The 26,509-nt window shown below is 38.2% G+C and overlaps 1 protein-coding gene across 1 annotated transcript in view; it reads left to right on the top strand.

Annotated features, from left to right (window-relative positions):
• The window catches only part of LOC101862429 (F-actin-uncapping protein LRRC16A), a gene marked incomplete in the record, with an annotated part of 68,161 nt that overhangs the window by 13,407 nt on the left and 28,245 nt on the right, over positions 1-26,509 (top strand). Inside the window, 25 exon segments of the mRNA XM_035970980.1 lie at positions 3,329-3,426; positions 4,910-4,960; positions 6,433-6,492; positions 7,969-8,096; positions 8,819-8,987; positions 9,451-9,524; positions 10,195-10,270; positions 10,881-10,969; positions 11,393-11,487; positions 11,989-12,179; positions 12,629-12,706; positions 13,841-14,025; positions 14,839-14,990; positions 16,361-16,460; positions 17,296-17,350; positions 17,727-17,830; positions 18,708-18,845; positions 19,467-19,560; positions 20,570-20,668; positions 21,316-21,447; positions 22,210-22,326; positions 22,610-22,672; positions 23,286-23,395; positions 24,644-24,731; positions 25,190-25,291. Coding sequence (XP_035826873.1) covers positions 3,329-3,426; positions 4,910-4,960; positions 6,433-6,492; positions 7,969-8,096; positions 8,819-8,987; positions 9,451-9,524; positions 10,195-10,270; positions 10,881-10,969; positions 11,393-11,487; positions 11,989-12,179; positions 12,629-12,706; positions 13,841-14,025; positions 14,839-14,990; positions 16,361-16,460; positions 17,296-17,350; positions 17,727-17,830; positions 18,708-18,845; positions 19,467-19,560; positions 20,570-20,668; positions 21,316-21,447; positions 22,210-22,326; positions 22,610-22,672; positions 23,286-23,395; positions 24,644-24,731; positions 25,190-25,291 — 2,648 coding nt within the window.

Here is a 26,509-nt window from a genome sequence, read left to right as displayed (position 1 = left end):
AAAAAAAAAAAAAAAAAGCAACAACAAACAAAAACCAAAAGACAAAGAACAAACAAACATATTAGCAACACGCAGCAGTATTCCGATGCAACAATATTATACCGGAATGCACATGTAGCCTATAGGACCTAATATTCAAATCTACCCCAAAGTGATTTACCCCCCCCCCCTTACCTGGGCCTACACACTTCTCTGTGGCCTAGCCCCTTACCCATCATAATATTATGGCACCATGAATATAAACAGCATAGAATATGAAGCAGCTACACAAACTGAAACGCAATACAAATGAAAGAGACAAAAACATTTTATAAATTAATCAGTAGGCCCACAGGCTCAAGGCCCAAGTAAGATCAATCTAAGTTGCTTATTGTAGCCTAATACATTGTACTATGATATTATTTAGGCCCTACATGTGCATTTGCTTTTGGATTCACCATCGTTTTCTTTTTGCCCCATGATCGTGATAATAGCTTTTATATTTACCTCAAGTTCAAGGTCGCCAAACACGGAAGTAGTCTCGATAGGATTAAAGATGGCGAGCTACAAGTGGTAGCCGAAAGAATCTTGAACTGCAGAGTGTGATAGGTGGAGACAGTTGGTGGAAAAATCATTTTCTTCGTGTTGAACGAAGCCACAATTTGTGGCTGTTGACATTTTCCTTGTTTTTATTCTGGACGTTTGTGTCAAACATGGCAGCAGTTAACAATCTTCCTCGAGATATTCAAGGTAGGAGGGGGACTCCCGTTATTTTTTTATCAACCAGTGTCAACAATAAACTGAAAGTGACCGCAGACAACAGCCTTAAGTCTGTTCTTGGGAGTGGGAGAGTGTCTGCTATAATAGATGCCTTTTTTAGATCAGGAATCTGAGGCTTCTAAGCTTGTGCATCTTGTTGACTTTACTCCAATTCCAGACTTTAAAAATTGGCCGGCTCTATTTCACCGAACACTCGACTTGGTTTTGGGAAGAAAGTGGCTATTCTCACCCGCCCGGAAGTTCTCGCAAGATCAACAACTCCTCCCCTCTTCTCTCTCTCTCTGTCTCTTTCTGAATACTGTCTATCGGTGTGGACGATCAAATTGACCAAAACAAAGTTAAAAAATGATGTTAAAATACAAAAGTAAATTAATTTGGTTGTCTACAAAGATGCTACAGCTATTTAACTTTTCGAATCGAGCCGAACTATACGGGTCGCCATTTTGTTTTGCTCGGAAATTCTCGCGCTACTCCTCTCTCTCTTTCTCTCTCTCTCTCCACTGCCCACAGACAAAATTGTACGCTTTTAGTAGGCTACATTGTAAATGAACGTTTGTTCACGGCACAGAACGCTCTACAATTTTTCTGTTATCACAGTGTAGAATTCTGTGGTTTAGGGTGAATGCAAAATTTGGTGAACGCGCACCGGGTGAGAATAGCCACAGGACTCGCCTGCACTATTCTCACTCCGGGTGAGAATAGAGGTGGCCTTTGGGAAAATAAACTTCTCTATTTTCTCTTAACAACTACGGTTTCTGAACTGTTCTCGAGATTTTTTGGTTATTCGCGAATGGAGTGGCCCGTGCGTGCGCGCGCGCGCGCGCGTGTGTGTGTGTGTGTGTGTGTGTGTGTGTTTAAAGTGTGAACAGGGAACATGGTCATGGAGTATGGAGCTAACCAGAGCACACTACAGCCTTAGTACAGCAGCTCCTGATTGGCTATAGCAACGTATATATATATATATATGTACACATACAAATTTGGTAATATTACTATGACCTTAGGCCTAGTGGAATGTAGTCGGAAATTATATAGGTCACCATTTAGCAAGCGAGTGTCTGCTGGTGATCTCTAAATCTGTAGAGCAGAGGCCAGGCAAAGATCAACAGATAAAAACTGCAGTAGTCTGTAGTTCACTAGTTTCTACCCCCTGTGTCAACTATAGGACATGTTGTTCAAGTTCCTTGTTAATTAATGTTTTGTAAAATAGCCTACGTCGTGTAGTCTAAATGACTCTAGATCTAATAATACTTAACCAATCAGAAGCCTCTGTAGGCTATCGTCCTCGTGACGTCGTTTCATTATATATTTTAGCCTATCAGAAGCCTGTGTAGTGTGCTCTCATTACCTCCATGTGAACAGGAGGGGGAGGGGTGGGGGGTGGGGGTGGGGGGGCGGGTTGCCTGGAGGGATTTTTAAAAATTCATTAGTTTTTGCTTTAGGGGTGACTAAATGCAAAATAGGTTACTGCCAAAGTCGAGCTGTCTTGTGTTTTCTCGCAGTACCTTTTGAAGGCATTAATTCCAATTGAAGAGTCCGGGAACGTTGCCCCAACCACTCTATTGAAGTATCTGAATATTTAGACATTTAAATATCTCTAGAATCTAGCTCTAGAAATTGAATTGGATGCATAAAATGCTTCCTCAAAGTCCTCGCAGAATGGCAGAATGAAAGATGACGCCGAAATCTCTCAAATAACCAAATAAATCTCGAGAGCTGAAACCGTTAGGAGAAATAGAGGTCAAGTTTATTTTCCCGAGCATTCGGAGAAATAGTCACTTCGTTATTTTTAAGTAATGGAGGAGAGCTGTTCATTTCTCCCAGTGCATTGAATGATTTTTTAAATGGTATCTGATCCACACATAATATGTATTGTATGTCATCATGATTCGACATTCAATGACTAATCCCCTGAATCATATTATATGATTTAAACAGCAGTATAAAATAAAGTACTGCTTTTTAGATCTCCTTATCATATTCTCAAAGGACTGAATATAATTGTAAACTGGATTTGAAATAGACTGTCAGATTAAAGTTATTAATTTCTCACAGAGTAAATTTGCGTTGTGGACAACATTTCTGGTTGTGTTGAATGGTTGTCTGTTGTATTTGAGGATTAGTCACAGTACTAACTGTTGTACCTTAGTCCACATAACTTGGCTGACAGCTTGAGTCATGATGGTTCAAAATTGTCTGTTAATGTGTGGAAATTAAAAATGTTCAGCAGGAGTTGATTGTATGGTGGCAATTTTCTTTTGCTAAAAAAAATTGGGAATCTTTCATATGTGCAGATTTTTATACATTTGCTAGATTTGGGCTTATAAGGTAAAAGCTTGGGTTAGGTTAGGGGTAAGGGTAGGGTTAGGGTGTAATCCTTCACCGTACCCAGACCTACCAGTACCCCAACCCTTCCCATACCCCTGCCTCTACCATAATTTTAATCCCTAATAAAACTTATCAACTGAATCCAACAAATGAGTATAAAAATATGCAGACCAGGAAGATTGTCAAAAATTGGTCAACATGCCTTGAGTGTTGTGCTGATTCCCACTCACTTTGTTTTTAGATAGCATCAGAGATGCGCTGGACAAAAGGGTCAAAGCGACCCTCAAGAGGATGGTCAAGATGGATACAAGGGGAGACAAAAGTGAAAACAGAGTCCTGGTAAGGTTACCATTGTCTTGTTTGAAAACGTTTTTCAAGCAAAGAACTGATTTGAAAAGATTTTGTTTCAGAGTATCACTGACATTTATCTCTAAATGAAAACTTGAAGAAAATTATGTGAAAAATTTGAACAGTTACTCACCCGGTGTGTTCTAAAAGTCCTGTCTTTCACCTTTTCAGAATAATATAATATCTGTGTTGTTTTGTTTTTTATACAGTCCATATATCTTTTTGCTCATCAGCTGTCCGAACAAATCATTTCTAGGCATTTTTTCATATACTGACATTAGGAGTAAAAAAACCCTTCAGTTACTTCAGGATATTGTTATGGCTGAAAGTGAAAGTAAGGGATTTACCCCCCCCCCCCAGGGCAGTGCTACTGACTGAAGTGTCTTTAGGCCATCCCCAAAGGGGGGATATTTACAAGTTCTTATGCACAGTAGAATTGTAAATAGACTGATTTATCAATGTCATGCTCATACTGTGCCGGAACTACAAAGGGGAACTGCTGCTTTTTCTTTCCTCTTCCTTACTATCGTCATTTTTCCTCTACTTCTTTGGTATGATTGTCACTCTCTTGTGAACTGCTATTTCTGGGGTACCTTTATAGTCGAAGCAGACTTTGTGCTGTTGAGGCTAGAGGGGTGATCGGAGTTAACCTGATTCCCTGTTTTGACTTCTCTATTGACATGCACTCCTTAGCGCTCATATGACCTTTTATGCAGTTAGTTGCGAGTGCTGTCAAACCTTACTAAAACTAAAACTAAGAAGGTAAATGGGGCAGAAGTAGACCGAAAATAACTTGAAGAACTTGAACAAATGTATGATGAGTAAAGAACATGACAGTACATATGCTTTTATAAAAATATCTGAGCTGAAAAATGGGTAGAGTACAATGATTGCTGATGTCTGTTTCCAATCTGGCACTTGAAGAAGAAAACGATTATGACTACATTGATATTGTTTTATTTATGTATAAGTTGTGTTTATTTTATTGTGTTATTTTTCATGAGCCCATCTTGGTGAAGGGACTGATTCTGGCAAAGACACATTGTAGGGACAAGTCTTTTGTATCCTATAACTTTTCAAAACTAACTTATGTTCTTCAAGAGCTGATTTCTCTTTTTGTCCCTCTTCATTTCATCCCACGAGACTGCAGATTGGTGGGCTGATTTTCATGGAATTCTCCCAAGTCCATTGTTATTATTGTCTTACTCACTTTGTTCTGGTGAAATGTGATGGTAAACATTCTGACTGGCTATGATAACTACAACAACTTTACATCTAATTGACAAATAGAGTGTATGAATGTTTTAGATATTTATACATCTAAATTACCAAAAGCGAGTGATGTTTTTCCAGATTTTATGATATATATATATAGATATGTAATATATATATATATATTTCTACATGTTGTTATCTATAATATTTGTACTCTGCCAGTTTGATATTTTTAAAGAAATGCTTTCTGTTCCCTCAGGTATTCTCTCAGCACAGGCTCTACATTTTCACTGCTAAAGTTCCTTCAAGGGTATGTTTGTTTTATGCAGTCTTTGTGTTTTCTTGAGAGTTTTATATAATATAGTGTAAAGCGCATAGAGCTTGCTTTCGAGTGGGAACATGCGCCATACAAATGCTATTTATTGTTATTATTATTTTATCTTTTCACTTGTTTATTCTATTATTTGCACTTGGTCACATTGTTATCTGTGCTCCCCCTCTTGTGGGGTGCCGCTCATTCTCTACAACTACTATTGCTGTGCAGGAGTGGCCTCTCTTCTCCGTATCTAGTGTGATTAAATAGCCATGGCTTTTGTTCTGCTGTTTTACCCTCTAGGGTGTGGTCAAGACAAAATGGCTTGCCCTTAAAATGACCTGCTTGTGTTGGGTGTACACTAAAAAGTCAGTATTTTAAAAGATATATTTCAATTTATTTTGTGCAAAGGAAGAGAAAATATGGAAGAGAAGCCTGGTGAAACATTTTTACTGAACTTCCATTTTTAAGCTGACACTTTTTGCATTCCACCATGAGGTACATGCTGTATAATCTAGCCATGAAGTGGCTTTGTGAACTCTCCTTTCGAACATGCTAAGAGTTCCACTTGACAGTACAGAGCTGATAAGAATATTTTAATACTGTCTTCCTGTTGCAAGCAGGAAGGTAAATCTAGAAGTCTCCAGTCCATGTATACTTTCTGCAAGCCTATTCCTTGGTGTTATTCCTCTGTCAAGCTTGGTTGAGTTTTAGAAATGGAACGAGGAAGTATAATTCTGAGGTGGGGTTTTACATAACATTGCCTTTCTTTTTATTTGAATAGAAGTTTTTATCTTTTTAATTCAAGAAAGTAAAATATCACTTTGGGTGGGGGGGAGGGGGGGGGTGACATATACAGTTCTTAAAAAGCAGACTAGCCACTGCAGTGGTGAAATATGTCATTTGAATAAATAACTTTAATATTTACCCAGGCATGTGTGTGTGTGTGTGTGTGTGTGTGTGTGTGTGTGTGTGTGTGTGTGTGTGTGTGTGTGTGTGTGTGTTTCCTTCTTCTATTATATTTCTTCTTGGCTCTTACTACTGGGCTTAGCACTCTTTTCTATTACAAGCTGTTTTTGTAGTCAAATATTAAACTGTCCAAAGCAGACTGTTACAGAGAGCTTTGATGCTTACTTACTTTGCTCCCATATTACTGATCAGTTTTCTCTCATATATATGTACTTGTGTGTTTGTTGCAAAGTGTTTGTCTTTGTTGTTCTTGTAACTGTCATTTTTATTATTTTTCTCAGTATTGTTCTATTGTTCTAGGTATTGTTTTATTGTTTTTGGTATGGATCACTGACCCCTAAGAAGTGGAAGTCTGGAGCAGTTTGATCACATAAAAGTTAATTATTTGCCAGCCTCTCTCTCTTTATAAACTCAACTGAGCTCTTCCATATTGGCATGAAGTAGCATGTTGTCTTTAGTATGTTTTGAATTTTAATTTTTTGTTAATCTTTGTATTGCAGATGGAAAACAACTTTCATTTCTTGGACATTCAGGGCATCGAGAGTAAGAAAACGAATCAGGTAAAAGCCTGTAAACCTCGAAGCATACTCAGTTTAAATCATGCTATTAATTACTTCTGTGTTGGGTGCACAGCTGTGAAGTGAGGCATCTCGCATTCGCAACATTACCCCTGGGATATCCTTAAGGATTTTGTGCGGTTTTACCATTGTAAGGGTTTTTTCGCGGACATAAGGGGTTACAAGATACACGTTGAATATACAGAACCTGTTTTTTTTCCCCATTTGCAAGCCTTTTAAATTCTGTTACGCTGGATAAAAATCCATACAAGGCTTGTATACCAAAAATATCTTTATCATACTTGTAAAAGTGGATGGTTGATGTTGGCTCAGATGTGGTTTACTCATTCTTTCCTGTCAAACATCTATGGTCTATATCATTTCTTCTTTTCTTTGTATGTTACTCCTAGGAATACCTCTAATCTACAGCACTTTTATGAGTTTATTGTGTTCAAGTGCATAAAAATCTTAGCAAAACTAAAGAAAATAAACCTTCTTAAAAGTAAAGCATCCCTTATACCTTCGTCAATTTTCTACATATTGACTGTGTCTTTCCCTTGGAAGTCAGGATCTGAAGGGAGGGACGTAGTACGGCCAATATGTACTTCCTGTAGGTCTATCGTCAAAGCAAAGCTGTATCATGTGGAGGGCCTACTGCTTTCAGATTGTCAGTCTCTTGTTAATGTATTTTAGAAAACTCCATTTTTATATTTATGCAAATTCCACTGTTGTTGATACTTATGGAACTGAACTGTAATGTCTGTGCAAAGAGGTCTTCCAAGTCACTCTCCATCATTATATCCCCCCCGCTGCATTGTTGTACAAGCATTTATGTTACCTTTTGGAGGGTTTGAAAGCGCCGTTTGTGGGTGTTATTTCTGTAATATTTATATGTCGAATACTATTTTATTACCCGTAAATGAGTTATGTAGTCTTTGATGTAATTTACAAGAACTCATGCAAACAAGTTGGTAGTTAATGGATATTCTAATACTCTAATTAATGTGGTTTGCTCCTTCTGCTTCTTTTTAATGTTTTCTCTTGTTCTAGTCTATTCTTTCTGATATCACACTGACTTACCATGAACTTAACCGAGAGTTGCCCTTTTTCCGGATAAATTCAGAAATCTGGATTTCTGAAATTGTCCGGGTTTTGCACTTGATGTAAACTAGTCTTCATACAACATGGATTATGCAGTATGATCAGTCAATTTTCAGTCCCAAACTGCGTTTCCACTGGATCTTGGTTGGTTGTTTGTTTTAGTAAGTGATTTATAGCGCTGGCAAATACATATGATCATATGAGGGTGTGGGACACATTGAACATATTTCATTTCAGTTTGGTAGAAGAATTAATTTTGAATTTTGCTTGGGCAGTGGCCTACTCTTATTGATTATCTCCGTCTGAAAAGTTCAGGAATTTTTAGATAGCCATTTGGCACCATCAGTAAGAACGTAAATGCAACAATGTCTGTTTCAGATGACTGTGACCATTGACGGCAAGTCGTATGTGTTCAGCTCCATTGAACCAATGTCTGATGAGATGGACCACATCATAACGCACATTGGCATCAGTCTCAAACAGATCTTTCCAGCATTCCCTCTTGAGTGAGTTCTGGGGTATTCTTGGAACTCCACGTGTCTGGGACTGTTAGGGAGAGGAGTGTTGTGGAAGAGGATGGCACTGCCACAAGACTGTCTGACATTTTGTTTGTCTTTGTTCTTTTTCATTTTGCTGGTCTGGAATAAATAGTATTGGGGAAGGCTTTACACATCAAAAGTGAATAAACATTTTTAAATATTTTTTACATTCAAGTGCAGTCTTCTAGAGAGTACAGCTCTTTCCCCTGTATAGCAGGTTTTTAAAAGATCTATTCTAGTAGAAGATAGTTGTTGTCTTGTCCAGACCTCTTTTTTCCTCTAAAAGAGTGCAGTTGTTTACACGCTATTCTTTTGCAAATTCAGCCATAAAGATATCGTCGTTGTACTACTTTAATGTTTTATCTACATATATATTCTCATGGTGATAAATAGTACAATCGTTACAGTGGCTGGGTTTATATGTATATGGAGATAGGTGAACATGACATTGATGATGTCCATATATGGAGATTTGGGGTCTGAATATGAGACAGACAATGTATATGTTTAGAGAAATGAGATTTGGATATGAGAATGAAGATGTAGGAGGTGTGGATATGGCAATGGCAACATCTTTTATAAAACATTTCATTCTACTATTTTTGTTCCCTACATGTAGGAGGTATGAAAATAACAATGGCAGTTTTTAAAAAAGGTTTCATTCCTAATTTTTTGCTTATACCCAAAAGACGACTCATCATAAAGCTAGATGTGCAGCCATCGGACAGGCTGAAGACGATGTACGACATGATTCACAACCTGGAGAGCAAGGATCCGGGGCCGTGTGGGGGCTTCACCGCCATGTACAACTGTATGTGTGATTACCACAACCTGCCCATCAGGGATGAGGTCTCATGGGTAGGTGTGAAGAACTCATTGTGTTAGAAATGGGTTTAAAGTTAGTTGTTGAAAAAGATGTATTGTGTGACAGTTTGGCACCTTTTAGCTTCTTGTCTTTTAGTCATGTGTGTGTTTGTGTGTGTGTATTCATGTGTGTGTTTGTGTTTATATATTCACAATGTGAGGGAGGCAGGGAGGGATGGGGAGAGACAGACAGACAGGCGGACAGATGGATGACGGACGTCAACTTAATCACTGAGTAAACGGTCGTAAATCTGTATGAATGATGTAGTGTTTATGCCTTACAAATCGGAGATGTCACTTACTGTTAAGTCTTTTGTGCGTGTATAAAAAAAATAGTTTATTCCACCACAGAGATTCATAGGAAGTAATATGACGATATCTTAGCTGTAGCGTCTTTTTTTTTTTCCAACTGCTTCTCCCTTTTCTAAAACTACTTTTTGTGTTGTTTTTTTGACAGGATGTAGACACAATCTACTTGTCTCATGACACAAGAATTCTGAGACTGCAAGATTTTGATCATTTGCTTGGAAAGTAAGTATTAATTTTTCTTTCCTGTTACTTAAAATTCCTTGACTGTACTGGTCTAAACCTTCAGTGTATGGATGGAGGTTGCCATTTTTGGGTCCTTTTTTTAACATCAGTTTTTTCAATCTTTACTGTTTGTTCTCTCTAACTTGGGTGAAATTGAATGTACTGCAACTTAGAACAGTTGAAATAATTACTGCTCTCTTGTTGTTTAGGTGTATCTTCATGCCAGCCAATGGGCTTGTTTGTGTCCAAATGTATTTGTTGATGAATAATTGGTCGCTTTTAAGGACAAGCGGGCTATCCCGAAAAATCAAAGTTAAAGTTTTTGGATTCTTATTCAGTCTCTTTAAAAGACAAGGAGTGTTTTCTCTATAACCAAACAAATATACACACTTATGAAACCAAACTTCTCCTATAGGTGGGCAATGCCCACTTTTGGTGTAAGTCAAGATTTCTGGAAACCCCTGAAATCTTGGTTAGCCCGCTTGTCCTTAAAAGCGATCAATTATTATAAGGTCATAAACCTCTCTTTGAAAGTAGACAAGCTTTTCTTGCTATTGATTTTTATATTTACCAAATATAAAGATAATGGTTATCTTCAGACTGTCTTTGAAATAAAAGGAAAATGTCTTTGCTCTCTTTTCCTGATGGGTATTTTTGTCTTTGTCTTCAGGGATCTGGTGCCGATCATTGGAGCCTTGGAACACAACACTTGGTTTAAGGGAATCAATGCCAGCAATGTGAAACTGGTGAGCTTTTGAGATGTTGTATTTTTGAACAGCACCATGAAAGTATTCTAGAACATTTAGGAGTCTGGCTGCATTAACTTTGATCGTCGTGACAACGTGGGCAGTGTTGGATGTCCCACTGATTTTGCGTAATTTCACCTGGCTTGATTTAGATAGTTTTGTGTACACTGTTATTTTGGGATTTGTTATGTACCCATATCTTTTGTGGTACACTAACTACTAAATAGTAATAAGTTTTGTTTTTCCACTATTTCATCTCGGTCAGTGCTTGATTGATAATGATACTCTGGGGGAAAAGGGGACGGAATATGAATGACCTTTCTACAATGAAGTGGCTACTGAAGCAGAAACAGTATGAATTGTGGCTCAAAAAGAGCTTCTGATTTTCCTGCCACTTCTTTCACTATGCAGGTGGTTGTCTTATGGAAGTGGTTGCCATTTTCCATTTGATTGTATATATTGTGTTAACACTTTGCTTGCTGTTGGAGTTTCTCGTTGGAGCTCAGTACGCTACAAAGAATAGAAATGGCGAAAAGCAAAGTGTTAATTGGTGTAATGACTAGAAGAGTATCTTGGATTTACCAGGTTGTTTTTTTTTCTGTACCCCTAGACTGTAGAGGCCTGCAACGAGCTGGTGAAGGTGATGAGGAGAAACTCTGTGATTGAAGAGGTCAACTTGAGCAACACGGGGATCAAAGTGTGAGCTTTTTCTCCTTTGTTTTTTTTCTTTCTTTTTCATGGCCATGTAAAGCTGTTGTCTTCCTGACTGGAGCTCGTTCATCTAGAGGCCAGTAGTTGTCTCTCATGCGAAAGTTTTGAGTTCAATTCTGTATATGTTCAGGCATGTTTGGTGGATAATTTATATTTTTATCTTCTCGTTTCCAAGCCCATGAATGCGTTATGATCAGTTTTTGTTGGCATATTGTGTGCAGCCTTTGAGTCATATTAGATTTTAAGGTGTTTTTAAATATTTTTTAAAATGGCGCTCACATGACCTTCTGCACTTGCGATTGCCGTAAAACCTCTACTAAATCTAAACTAAGGTGTTTTTAACTAGGTCTTTTCTTTTTCATTACAGCAGTCATGTCTCTGTAGACTCACTTGCATCTTTTACCTTTACAGAGAATTCCTTCAGAAGTTTTCCACGGCAGTCATATCTAACGGAGGAACACAGCTCAGCAACATTGATCTGTCAAACAACCTGCTTGAGGACAAAGGTTGGTCATTTGCCGAGACGTGTGGCTTCTTTTTTGTTTAATGAGAGACTGAAATATCATCTCTGACGCAAGATCGAAATGAACCATTAATAATTTATTTATAGAGGCACAGGGCCCCTGGTGTCCATGTCTATGTGCCTTTAAGACTCCAAATTAGTTTATAAATGGATCAAGCATTTCATAGAAAATATCAAATGTACAATGAAAGGGAAAAATGTATAGTGCATGTATAGACCTCTGAAAAATGGAATAATGATTTTTGTAATGATAAAAGATTATTATATGAAGTGAATCTCAATTAATTATATATTTGGATATTATCCCTTAAAAAAAAAGCATTTGCTGATTTCTGTAAGAAACTGAGAGAACCAAAATCTTGAAATGCCTCAGACCATTTGGTGAGAAATCGTTCAGGGTATCATGAACCTTGTTTAGGAAAGCTGTATTGTATCGGAACCATCTGGCGAAAAGTTGAAATACCATACTTCTACATGTCCACAGGAGTGACCCACCTCTTTGGTGCTATCAAAACCCTTCCCTGTGGTCTGAGCCACTTCGACCTCTCCCGGACTGGTATTTCTAGTCGGTGTCTGAACAAAGTGGGCGAGGTGCTGTCCCAGTCACCCAATGTTTTGGCTTCTCTCTCGACGCTGAAACTCAATGACAACGGCTTCAAAGGAGAAGATTTTCCGGTTAGTTTGTTCCACCTATCTTTAATTCTTTTTATCATACTCTTTGCTGAAGGTCTGTCTTGAAGATACTGAAAAATAAGGTTTTCTTTTCAATTTTTTCTGTTAGTCTGCTGTAGGTATTCAGGTTTTAAGGATAGTCATACTTTTGTTATAAAGTATAGGATTTCGATTTTTTAAAAATTGCACCAGCAGCGAAAGGTGGAAATAGTGGAATGACTCATTCTGGCTCTTTTTATGTGTGTTTGATATTAGCTTTAGTGTATTGTTTCAGCTTTTTTTTTTCTTATGTCTCACATCTTTTGTTCCCTCTGATGTCTTGGGGACAAGAACTCTCTCTTTCCAGGAATCTTTTTGTGTTCATTAGGCTCAGTGCATACATGTCTAGTTTCGCGTTACATAAATGAAAAAAAACCCAAGACGGTAAATGTATTCCTTTTTTCTGCCCACAGATGCTCTACACATGTCTAGCTCAGCCCAGTGCCATCTCCTACCTGGATCTGTCTTTCACAGACTGTGCTTTGGACTCGGTGAGTTATGTCTAAAGTTTTTTTTTAAAAAGGTTGTTTCTTTAAAAAAATCAATCTCTCTTGACGTGCCATTGTACCACATTAACCCTTTGAACCCTAAATCTTGAAATTTCTCAAATCTCTATTCCTGGACATTTTTTGGAAATTTCATCAAAGTTCACGGGGGCACATACACAAAAAGTCGGAGGGGAAGAACATGGAGAAATAAACAAATAACACACATTTGTTCACTCCTTTGTTTACCTTATTCCAAGGGGGAAATAGTATAAGACGATGAACAAGAAATAAACAGAATACTTTTGACGGACTACACAACTCGGGGTAGTCGGTGCCCCGGTGAACCGGCCTTACAGTATACGGCAAAATATTGCCCAGGCCTGCGGCCTAATGGGTTCAAAGGGTTAATACAATCTTTCTGTGGGATGCACGGTGATGCTGCATATTAAAAATATTTCTTGTATTGTTCACATAATCTATGCCAATCGTCCATGATTAATTTTTGGCGTTGTTCTTAAGGTTACTCTTTCCTCTCCTGCAAGATTTAAAATTGAAGCTTTTGGTTGCCAGTTAGATGTATTTTTCTTGTTAGATGTATTTTGTATTTTGGGGCACTTATGCTGTTTTAAATTGTTTTTGACAGATGCTTTAAAAAATGATGTTTTACACCCTAAGGTGGAGCACTTGAGCTTAAAAGAATGGTTCTCCTCCAGCTTAATGCTGGTTTATTGAGGACAGATGTTTGAATTGGAAGCCGTTTCTCATAAACTAATCTATGGGAAAGAAATACTGAAGTTGTACATACAGCTGTGTGTGGTGTAATGGTCAGGCTCGGGGTCGCCCAGTTCCGATTCCTATTCCAAAGTCTTGTTTATAGAGTATCTTTGTCATTTTGCTGGGATACCATGTCCCACTTAGTCCAGACTGGCCCTTGTGGGTTGGATCAAAACAGTCAGCCTCCTAAATGATCTAAGTTATGTTGAGGAGGGAAGGTGGGGGGGGGGTCATAAAACATTAGCATTAGCAATCATAGGCAGGGGGGGGGGGGGGGGGTTATACACTATCTTTCCAGGTTATTTTCCTGATGAGGTAAAAATAAAAATTATTTAAAACTTTGTTTTCCCTTTCCTTTCTCAGCTGTGTGACCCTTTGTTGCGGGGCTGTCCCAATCTGAGCACCTTGAGGGCGTCCCGCTGTGTGTTCAGCCACAAGCGCTCCAAGGACGTGGTGGTGCCGCAGTCCTGGAAGATGTTGTTTGCCTCCATCTGCTGCTTGGAATACCTGGATCTGTCTTCCTGCAAACTGCCGCCAGAGGCTTTCAAGTGGGTACCTTGTTTGTTTATTCGCAACCAAACATTAAAAAAAATGTTTTCAAGTGGTCGGAGGGTGCCACTGATTATTCCTACTTTTTTCTTTCCTTCTATTATTTCTGTTGATCTTTCTTGCTTTTTCATTGCACTAAATGACCATCATTTTTTTTTTTGGTAGTGATTATGTGCTTCTCTTCTTTGCTCAAACAAAATAAAATATGGGTTTAAAAAAATCTGTGTCCTACAAAATTCCACTTTTGGAGCTGGTGCTGGAGTTATAGCTTTTGTATTTTAATTGAAAACTTTTGTCCATATTTGGTTACACTGGGTATGTAGTTTTAATTTAGTAACACATTTAAATTCATATTTGAGAAGGTCCACCAATACTGTTTACCCTTTTATGGCTTCCATGTCAAAGTCTCAAACTAGTTTGTTTTAGAATTATAGGCAGTTTATATAAGAAAGAAAGAACAATTTATGTTCCAAGGAAGCATACATTCAGAGCTTTATGATTTACATTTTACTGGTAATTAATTGCAAAAGGACAAACAGTTTTACTACTAGGAGGGCTACATGGACATACAAGTACATTCAAAATTGTCCAAGACATTGTCAAGGAAATATGTTGTTGTCTTAGACAGGTTTAAGTCTTGGACGGTGTTTATGATATAGAAAAAAACAGGGGAGAGAGTGGGAAGTGATTGTTTGGACTGGTGATTGTCTTGGAAAGGTGGCTGTTAAAGGAGGTTGGACTGTATGTCAGTGTCACAAACAAGAGCCATCTCTGACTGAAGCTGAAATCCTCCATCTTTTCTGCTCCTCCAGGGACATGCTGCTCGGCCTGTCCAGCAACAGGAACATCAAGGCCCTGTATGCTGACCTGAGCAGCAATGACTTTGGGACCGCTGGCTCCTATGTGATGGCTTCCTGTATCGCAGCTATGACCAACATCAGCGGCCTTGACCTCAGCAATAACGGTGAGCGAACTGTGTCCTTGACCTGCAGTTACATTGTGATTCTTTAGTTGTTTTTTTTTGTTTGTTTGTTTTTGTTTTGGCGCTCATATGACTTTATGCAGTTGCGAGCGCCGTAAAACCCTCTACTAAAACTAAAACTAAATATCATTTGTTTATCAACATTAGAGTATGACGAAGAGGAAGTAAAGTTCATTGTTCTGTTCTATTATTTTATTTTTGTCTAGTGCTCGGAATGTTCTGACTAGGCTCATACAACTGATGCTTGTGTGGGTTTTCATAGTGTTCAATACAATGAATAGTAATAGTAGATTTCAGACCTGATGTTATGTGTGATTGAAAGGTTTCGATGGTAGGTCTAACTTCATCTCTTTTCCACTATTGTTTCCGTCCGTCTATCTTACCTCGTCAGATCTAAGTAACTGTTGCTGTAGCAATGTGCTTCAATTTATTCAAACAAACGAACAAATTTGATCTGCAATGTGCAAGTTTGAGGTTGGAATCCTCGGTTGAGTCTCAATTGTACGTGCAGAATATTTCTTATCAGCAGGGTGTCCTGGAAGAACAGACGGGGGTGGGGGTGGCAGAGTATTCATCCTTTCCTTTTTTGTTTGTTGTACCCTGCCCAATTCTATCATCTGGCGCTTTTGTGTTTAGCAATAACAACCAACTGTGTAGCATTTTGGGTTTTGAAATTAGCTGTTAGTCTTAGAGTAAACACACAGGAAATTGTTTTACATATAAATAAATACATGAGTAAATAAGTAAAAAAAAAAAAGAAGGTTTCTTCACTTTTATAAGGTTATTTTAGTAAGTTACTCATCTAAGTGTTGCCATAGCCCCAACTGGAGATGGCTACCACAACTGGTTAGTAGTTTGTTTAGATCATGTTAGTCCTACGTTCCTCAGCTCTTTCAAGTCACGAGATTGGCGCCCTCTGTCCCGCTCCCTAGTGTATTTTCAGAGTCCCCGAAGGTTCCGAAAGTTTGCACAAAGTCTCATACTATGGTGGTGACTTTGTTAGTATTAGTATCTAGCCTACTGGGCCAAGACAAGTTGGTAGGAGGGAACTCATCCTTTAAAATATCATACTTTGTAAGGTGCTACACTTCCTCAAACTAATGAAGATAGCACAAAAGGATCTTCTTCGGTCCGCTTGAATGGATTGGCTTTTCAGAGCTTTGTAGAAAAATTGTATTGCTTGAACTCTTCCATGTTGACAGGGATTTTGTTTTCATCAATCACATGAGTACATGGCATAAAATGATCCTCTCCCTACTGGAAGAAGATGGCGGAATAAAGATTGATGAAAAATTGTATGGATTTGAATTCTTATGGGTAGATATGAATTTTGTTTTCGGTTTCCTCTTCAGGTTTTGATTTGGATATCAGGACTCTTCTGCCAGAACTGGCTAAAAACACTTCGCTTAAACAATTGTCAATTGGGAGGAATTTTGCTAACATCAAACCAAAGTAAGTCTACTTTTGACGAGAAAAAAGTCGTATCTATACTTTTATCTATGTTGTCTTTCTGTTACTCTTTTCTTTGACATGCAGTCTCATTTGGAACAGATAGGTTCTGGTTTTAAGATGCCAAGCCTTAAATATTAGCAGAAAATAAGCCCATGGTCTTGCTGTTAAAAGTATTGAAAACAGATCAAGAGTAAAAATGAAAAAGTGAATGGTCTTTTCATTTATTAAATTTATGCACTTGAAAGTAAGAGTATTTTCCACACTAGTGAACAAAGCAGTTTTAAGCCGTTTTGTGCTCTAAAGCAGGTCATGTGTCTGTAGATGTTGTAAATGATTAAAAGTTTAGTGAAAGTGCGCGAGGTCAGGTGTCCCCTAGTTTGGAAGACCATTCGACTTTTCACTTTCTCTCCTGGCCTGCTAGGACATTCCAGTCTGCCACCTCAGTCCTCTGGAAGATGCACAGCATTGCATCTCATTATGTGCACATATTGCTGATATTTTTGTATTCAGTCTACTGATTATGAGTTGCTTGTTTGCTGCAGCATGACCCCTGGAAAGTACGGTATAGCACCTGTTCTTGGGGTGCATAATCTTACTTCATGATCTGAGGAATGGAATTCTATAGTTTTTTATGGTTGTAGTTTCTACCCTTTGATGAATAATGTGTTCTAGCTGATTGTTAGCTTGTTGGATTGTATTTATGCAGTTAAAGGCATTCGAAGTACTTCTTCTGTTATTTACTGCTTTGTGGTTATATTGAAAATAATGAATTACTTGTGTAATATAACTCAGCCTTCCTCTTCTGCTCTAATATCCCATGGATTGTGTGTTCCAGGCATATGCAAGAAGTGATGAATGCCTTAGTGTCACTTATACAGGAGGACGAGTCTGTAAGTTGGAATCGTTTTGCTGTGCTCTTGTTTTGTATTGTTTAAACCTCTAATCTTCGGCAGTTATATAATTTTGTTGCAAGTGCCCTAAAACTCTTACTAAAAAATTCGCACTGCTTACAACATTAACTAAAACTTTCTCTTACATTTGTTTGAAGACAGATGAAGCACACTATTTTCACAATACATTGCTTGCTATGGAGACTTAAAATTCTCTCACATTTATTTAAGGATAAAGTACCATTAAACAACATTTTTGATTTAGTTTAATTATTACACATGGAGCAGGGAAGGATAAAATGCAAACTGCTTATTGTACTTTAAAAAAAGTGTTTTTGTTCACCTTTTTTGAATACCTTTTTTTTTTTTTCTGTAGAATTTGGAGTCGTTGTCCTTAGCTGACTCTAAGTTAAAGACGGACACCACTTATGTGATCAACGCTTTAGGCAGCAACAATACCTTACAAGAGATTGATCTCAGGTATGTTCATTTCAGTTGGAGTTTGTGTAGAACTGGGAGTTCTAATTTAATACATGAAAAACTGGTAAAGAGAGCCTGCAGCTGTCAGTTGATGGTATTAGGTTGAAGGGTGAGAGCCGAAGCATCACTTGATCAGTAGCAATAATGTAATGTAGTACTTTCTTTTAACCCTGTTTTTGTTTCATAGAAGGCTTTGAAATTATGTTGAAACTGAAAATAAAGGTGGGAAATTGTGGCTATGTTCATTATCTTCTAACTTTGCTCCACTAATGATGGGATTGGCTTTAAATCAAAGATTAGTTTTTGGCCAAAGTTTATGAATGGTTTGTATCTAGGTCTGCCATGGCTGTGTGAGTCATCTGTGCCAAAAGACTGAGATATGTCATTGAAATATCTTCCCCCATTTGTGTATCTAGCTTATATTGTGTACATGCCAGGCATACAAACCAAACTATTACACCACCAGGGTTTGAGATTTCACCCTATTTGTGTGAAAAGGAAGAAGAAGCTTTTGTGAACAATTCTGTAAGGCAAATAAAATACAATATTATGTTTACAGCCAGTGTGGCTTTTAGTTCTGTGTGTTAAAAGATAACAAACACAGTTTGTTGTCTTTGAAGAAAATCGTATTGTTATTAAGGCCGAACCATGTATAAAAGAATTTGATGGGTGTGAAATGCAGTCTATTAAGAAACTAATATGTTGTCTCTGATTTGAAATAAATCCATAGAATAGACGGTAGACAGGTACGATCAATGGGGAACAAGTTGTCTAATCAGGGGTGAAGATACCATTGCTCACTGCTATGATCTCTGTAGACAAAATATTTTTGCTACGTTCCTGTTGAACTTGACAGTTGACCTTTTGTTTCTGGCAGTGGGAACCTTCTAGGAGATGTTGGGGCCCGCTTGTTGGCCAAAGCCTTGCTCATCAACACTCGTCTGAGGAAGGTGGTGTGGGATCGCAACAACATCTCTGCGCAAGGCTATGAAGATGTGGCTGAGGCGCTCACAAAGTCAGTTCTGTTTATTTTTATCCCAGTCTTATAATTTGTATTGATGTTTGTGTAGTGGGTGGGTGGGTGCAGGATGCTTTTAGTTGGTCCTTCTTTGTAGTCCCTCTGTTGTTTTTGTCTGTTAGTCTGACTTCATTACAGTACTAAATGACTTTTACCACTTTGATATTTGTCTCTTTATTTGAAGCCAATTCAGCAATAGATTGAGCTTTATTTCTTTCCCTAAATTATTTCTTTCTGTCTTTTTTTTCTCCCTTCCACTTAATGGCTGTTGTGTTGATTTGTCACTCTTTGTCTAATCTGAACTCTGTCTTTGAAGTAACTTATTTATGTCTTCTAGAGGGTTGAACCCTTCCTTAGATTGGTGGTTGGTTGGCAAGCACTCTGGTGTGGTTTGCTCCTTCTTTCCTATCAGACATCTTTCATCTTTATATCTCCACAGTCCTTTCTTTGTGTCATTCTTTTGTAATACCTTTAATCTTTGGAACTTATAATGACCTAATTGTATTACAAGTATAAAAGCTCTTATTAAAACTAAAACAGCAAAACCATAAATAGAAACTTTACTCCCCATGTAACTGTTGGGTCAATAGATATGTCGCTCTTTTTGTGTCTTCCCAGAAATTTGACTTTGAGGAAAATGCCTTTCCCGGTGAATGATGCAGCAGTTGCTCTCAGGATGGTTCCCGACCGAACTGAAGTTGCTCTACAGAAGGTATTGCTTTTGCTCATGGCTGAGTATTGTTGCTGCTGTTGTTGTTATTGTTGCTGCTGTTATTGTTATTGTTGCTGCTGTTGTTGTTGTTGTTGCTGCTGTTGTTGTTATTGCTGCTGCTGTTGTTGTTATTGCTGCTGCTGTTGTTGTTATTGTTGCTGCTGTTGTTATTGTTGCTGTTGTTGTTATTGTTGCTGCTGTTGTTGTTATTGCTGCTGCTGTTGTTGTTATTGTTGCTGCTGTTGTTATTGTTGCTGTTGTTGTTATTGTTGCTGCTGTTGTTGTTATTGCTGCTGTCGTTTTTGTTATTCTTGTTGTTGATCCGTCATACTTATGGCTTGTCCCTTACCATCCCATGCCTTGTTGTATTGTTAGTGGAACTCTTTAAACATCTTTGTTAATGTTTGAATGCCTTTTTATCAACAATTTGGTACTGATAATGCTCTTAAGCTTACATTTTTACAGAAAAAAATTTCTTGCTGGCTTCAACTGAATACTGCTGGTCAATGAAAGAAGTGCTGTACAAAAGAGCTTTTCCCTTGCTTAATGTAGTACAATATCATATGGATATGAAGTCCCACCCCTTTATTAACGTGATTGTGTTGAAAGAGCTTTTACACCCTAAGTAAACTACATGTATGTTGTGCCATCTTGATGTTCGATAGTCTCACACGTTTGTCTCTGGAGACAAGTAAAAGTAGCCTTGTTCTTCCTTGTGCTCTAAAAGGGGATGCTTATCGTCAGGATGAACTAGTGGGCCTCTGAAAGTCGGCCATGTTTCTATTAGTTTATCCCTCAGTGAGTTTTTAGCTGACTATGCTGCTTTCTTTGGGACATTGTGTAGTCATCAGTGCTACAACGTGCTAAGCATTCACGAAATCCTCATTGTGCAAGCATTCTGTGCACTCCCTGATCTTGATTTTGTTCTTTCTATTCTCATTCTATCAGGTCTCAAGCTGAGATAGTATTGTCATCTGCTTTTACTTTTTTGTTTGTTTGTCCCGGACAGATTGAGTCTCTGCTACAGAGGAACCACAGCCCTCATCGGTTTGCCTCTGACCAGGCCTACAGACTCCAGCAGGGCTTCCTCATCAGCTCCACGCAGCAGGTGAGTTCAGGGTTTGTGCTACACAGCTTTAGTGGATCATATTCATGCATTTCAGCGTTGTGGCTGTTGTTGTTCCTAGTTCGTTGGCTCTTTCCCATCATGTCTAACAAAAGTGTATTGGACACAGACTCAACTCTCAAGATAATTTTGGAGTGTAATTTTGTGTGACGTGAGCCTTGGAATGATTTTTCAGTTGATATTCCGATTTTCAGTCCATAAATGCATGATATTTAGTGAAGTGAATGGGTGAATTGCTATAACACATTATGTAAATTGAGTTGAAAATGTGTACAAGGTTATAATCTGGTGGAACTCGATCGATACATAGTACATGTTGTTAATGCCTATGGCAGTCTCTAGCTCTCTTGAGTATTTGTTATTTTTCAGTAATGATCACCTTCACATTATGCTTTTACCTTTTTCTGCATTATTGTGAAGCAGTATTTGTTTTTCAAAATTTTCGTACAAAGACTGAAAAAAGTTGTGTGATTTTAAGTTTGAAAGCTTAAAAACAGGCTTATTTGGCTTGTTTTATACACACACAAAAAAAATTGAAAAGAAAGAATATTTGCTACAGCTCCTAAGCTTGCTTAGCTATTTTGCAAGTTAATTTTTGAGTAAGTCCAAACTGATTTGGTTTGTTGCAGATGGTGGATCGGTTAACTGTTCAGGTCCAAGACACAGTGAATGCTCTCCGCAGTCTGGGCACCCTGGATGTGTTTGCTTCTGACTTGGACTCTGCAGAGAAACTGGTCTCTGACGCCAACAATTCCAGACAGGTCAGCACTTCATTTGAATTAACCCATCGTGAAGTCTTGTGAGTGTTCAGGAAGCTGCATGATCCTGAATAAGAAAATACATCCTATAAGAAATTTCAAAAAAATTTTGAAATTTAAAAAAAACTTTCAACATTTGCTGTTCAGAAGGTGATACCCTTAATGGGAACAGTCTCGATATATATTTTAAAATCTTTTTTTTTATAGATGAAGGGAGTAAATAATATTAATATAAGTCGTGTATTTGCGTTTGGAAAATTACATGTCGGGTTTTGAATATCATCATCTTTGGAAATTGTGCTTGACTTTTTTCAAGTATATCAGGTAGAAGAAAGAAAAGGAAGATGGTAATCTGTGTTGTCTGTTATGAAGACATACGAGCCTGGAGGATCGTGAGTTAGGATGTGATGATAGGAAGTCTCTCCTTTTAGACTGGTTGGCCTGATGTATGTATTACTTCTTTTTGGTAAGGTCTTGTGTTTCATCAAGAAGTCAAAGCTGTGAGGACTGTCTGTATGTTTGTTCAAGTTCTTTTACCTTTGTGTTGGAAGTTTTTCTGTGGTTTTAAATATGATACTGGTGGGTTTAAAAAAAAATAAAATTAAGCCTAACCAAGGTGTTATCCTCTAGAAAATGATATTCTTTGGAAATGTTTGTCTTGTGCTTTTATTTTCTCTTCAGATCAAATTTGTTAAAATCTCTGACCTGTACATATTACAGTTGGTACTAGCTTTTGGTCTTGAATTTTATCCTTTTTCATTACAGCTACTGCCCGGTCTGCAGGACATTGCTCTGAAATCTCAGGCTTCTGGTAACCCAGTGGATGTCCAGTTACAGCAAATGGCTGACCGCCTCAGACAGGCTATTGAGGAACAAAATTTGGTATGAGCTCGGAGCCTGTGGTCTCTAAACTGGATTACACGTTAATATAAATGTCCCATATTATTATCATGCTGAATGAAATAAGTGTTTCTCTATGGTCCTACTAGATATTCCAAATTGGCAGGCTGATGTGAATAGCCTGTTGTCTTGCTAACCAGGGATGCTACTACCCTGCTAATGAAAATGACTTTCGTACTACAACTATTCTAAATGTCTGTTGTTGTGTTGAAGTGATTCTCTTTTAATTTCGGCTCTAATTTGTTCATTTATTTTGTTATTTCAGAAAACCACAGAGAAGATGCTGAAATGTGCGTCAAACCATTGCCCTGCTCTCATGAAGAATGAGGTATGTATCTTCAATTCTAATTTAAAAAAAAATTGTATTTGCTGTTCTTGATCGGGTGATGCATTGGTTTTGGTTCATCGATCCTGAAAATTGAGTATAAATAATATGAGTTTTCATTGAGAATCATTTTACCTGCTCCTGAGGCAATGCCAGGATGGACGGTAAAAGAGGAGTCAAAAGGGTGTAAGAAATATTGAGTAATACTGATAGCTGTTATTTATAATAATGGAAGATAAGGGTTATACTTTATTCATTTTCTGTTGGAAAGAACTGCCTGGAAGCTTTCACCAGCTTCTGCAAGACAAAATATAATATGAGTTCATTTTCATAGTATTGCATCCAAAATAAACATGCCCATGAATACTACTTTGGTTTGTTTTAGAGGAAGTTTCCCCTTTTAAAGGTGCATTGTTTCAGAGAGGGGAACATACAGATTTTCTGATAGAGAGATATATGGGGGGGGGGGGGGGGGAGAGGACTTTGAGAGTTAAACATGGAGAGTAAAAGATTATTTGTGATTCTTTGAATTCTTGAGGTTAATATTAACTTTGCACAGAAACCTCTAGTTTTTGCCAACCTTTTCTCGTTAGTAAAGTTTCTATTTTTATTCCAGTCGTTTCAAGCCAGTATCAAAGAGGGGTGTCAATCAAAAAGCAGTTTACCAAAGGATTTCACAAAAGGAATTTTGGAGGGACCAAGCACAGACATTCATAATACAACCAGGTATAACTTTCATTTCATTCATTGTTCTTTTCTTTTTTGCTAGTCTGTAGCTAGAAATTTTAAGTTGTGTTTATGTTAACATTGCATAAGTGAATATCCTGTGTTGTCGTGTTCTGATATTTCTTTTACTCCTTCAAAGTAGTGGCTTTACGATCCCCTTTTTTCTCTGCTTTTACACCTTTCTTGCCAATGGGCGTCAGTATTGTTTATCATTTCATAAAGAAGCAGCAAGGGATTTTATTCTTATTACTGCTTGATAAAAGGTGTGTTAAACGTTGTCATGTTGAGGTCTGGCTACGGCAGTGGTTTGAGAGCTCCACTGGTAGGTCTTACTTCTTTTCTTTCTCTGTGCTGTTTGTCTGTCTTGCCTTTTTCTACTCTAACTGACTTATTTTGTTGCTGTGCTTCTCTTTACTGAAACTCAAGGTCTAGCAAGGGGTGGATAAGGCTCATGGCTTTGTATACAGGTGGACAGTGGATGTGTATGTTAATAGATAACCATGTTGAGCCAAGATGTTGTTGTTGTTGTTTTCAAATCCCTTTAGCTGCGAGCATTTCGCTTTTGGCAGCGCAATGCCTCCCTCAAGTAACCACATGTCCTTGTCATCTGGTCAACGCCAGAGAAGAGCAGGCTTTGTAAGTCTGTAGGTGTGTGTAGGAGCCTGCGTCGAAGAACTGCCAGGTTTGGGCAGTGAAGGAGAAGATGTTCAACGGTCTCTTCGTGGTAGTCACAGTGTCTGCAATGGGGTTCCCACATGGGGTTGATTCTGTTTATGTGCTTGTTGGTGTGTAAGTGATTGAGCCAAGATATTGATGAATAAGAACAACTCCAGTTGAGTTTGAGAAAGGAGTAACGTGCTGACACAATATCAGTCATCTAGGGATGAGAAAAAGGTAGACAGACAAACAGAAACAATAGAGGGAAAGAAAGGATTTTGGATCTGCCAGTGGCACTATTCAAGCACCCATCAACACATGGACTATTTAGATATGCTGTTGAAATATTTTTAAAATGAGATACTTTTTGTTGTGTTTAATTATACTATCGTCATTTTCCCTCTGTTTCTGTTGTATATTTGTCACACTCTTGTGACCCGTTATTTCCGGGGTGCCTTGATAGTCGAAGCAGACTTTGTACTGTTGAAGCTAGGGAGGTGAGCAGAGTAAGCCCGATTCCCTGTAAAGACTTCTCTGTTGACATCCACCCTTTGGCCCTTTAATAATATACATTAAAACTAAACTCTTCAGTGAGATGAACTTGGAGATGGCTGCTCTCATCTCAGACAGTGTGGTGGACGAGGTGATTGAGTCGCTTTCCAGTACGCACAAGACCTTGGTAAGTTTCTCTTATATTTCATGAACTCGTGGCTTTGGTTCAATTTGCAAAAACGTCATACTTTTTTGGGGGGTTTGTACAAGGAAGCAAAGGCAGAGGAATGCAGAAGAAAATTGGGAGAATAACTTTTCAGATCAGACAGGTCTGAAAATACTAAGGTTATACTTTATTTGAAATAATTTTTGTACAGATTTTGTGTCACCGTTTTCACATTTTTTGAAAATAAGTATTTCGTTTTACACTGATATAAATTTGACCAAGTGTTTCTGTCTTTTGGTGGGGATGTATTTTGGGTTCAATTTTGTGTTTTTTCCACAAGTTTTTGTTCTATTTGCGATGTTGCTAAGCCCAAGGTTCCCTGCAAATTTAACATGTGTTTTTGTAAATTTGTTTAATTTGAATCTTTTGAAGTTTCATCTGTTTTTCCATGGTCTGAATTTTTTTGTTTGTTCCCTCAGACTAACCACCTGAACCTCAGGAAAAGTGGCCACTACAAAGAGAAATCCATCAAAGAGAAGGCAGAGGAAACCGAGGCAAGCAAGACAAAGTCTTCAGCAGAGGTGAGTACTTCAGTACTTCTCTATGTTGGGATCTTCTCCCCACCCTTATCTAATGAGTAGATTTGTTACGCACTTGGTGAAGGAGCCACCCTTCTAATCGTGGATTAGCTCTCTTGAGCACCAACATTCGTAAGTATGTGTGTGTTATTTGTTTCAGTGTTTTATCCCTGCCTTTTCTTTCACCTCTGTTTGTCTGGGCTCTTTCTAGCAAACTGAGTGGTTAGCCTTTGGAACGAATGGTTTGGTTTTTGTAGGACTTTAAAACTCACACACACAAAAATAAAAGATAATCTCGAAAGATCAAAGTATTCTTTAAATAAATATTATGTCTTTTGTATTATTTGGTAACCCATTTTCCTGCAATGTCTGATTCTTTGTAGTGGCTGCTAATTTCCTGATTATATCTTTTGTAAATTGATTTTTTAAACTTAAAACAAAGTGATAACCACAAACCTCTATGGGCCTGATCTGAGTACTTATTCATTGCTTCCTGTCGCAGAAGACTATCAAGATATTGCAAAGGGGCTGCAAATTGATGCTCAGAGTTTCTAATCTACTCTCAGAATGAAGGAGGACATATAGGATGAATAATGATATGAAAAATTTCATCTGAAGATATTTGCATTTTATTATATTTGAATGTCTTTCTTTCTGACTACACCTCGAGCAGTTGTTGGGGATAATATGTTATTGTTGTTGTTATCGTTTCAGCAACAGCTGGGCTCTCGCCATTCTGTCCAATGCCTTACTTACTTGTCCTTACTTGTCCACTGTGTTGGGGTCACTGCAGTCGGAACATGTCCATCTCTGCTCTCCCCCCCTCTTCAGGATCCATCCCAGAGTCTGTCTACTTATAGTTTCCATCATGATCTGGTTGGAGATCCGTCGGACTGGTCCAATGCCATGTAGCTATAAGTGCAGGTTTGCTGCAGTTTCTGTAATGTTCCATAGAGTGTGTTGTCATCATTAGGCCTCGGAGGGAGAAGGGTAGCTCTGATGTGTTGGGAATATAAAAAGGCTTCTGTCCCTTGAATAGGGAAACAACCCCCCCCCAACCCCCCTTCAGTTGGGATGCCACTAATCCACTACTGCAACCTTTCTGGTTTATCTATGGCTTCTTTATTCTTTGTTCACCTTGTGTTCTGTCAGTATTAGTGTTGTGCCAGTCTGTCAAGCAAGGTTCCTGTCAAACATACCCTTCCAAACCCAGGTTTGGAC

The sequence above is a fragment of the Aplysia californica genome, unplaced genomic scaffold (assembly GCF_000002075.1).
Source record: "Aplysia californica isolate F4 #8 unplaced genomic scaffold, AplCal3.0 scaffold00352, whole genome shotgun sequence".
Classification (NCBI taxonomy): Eukaryota; Metazoa; Mollusca; class Gastropoda; order Aplysiida; family Aplysiidae; genus Aplysia; species Aplysia californica.
This window is presented reverse-complemented; position numbering and strand designations above follow the sequence as displayed.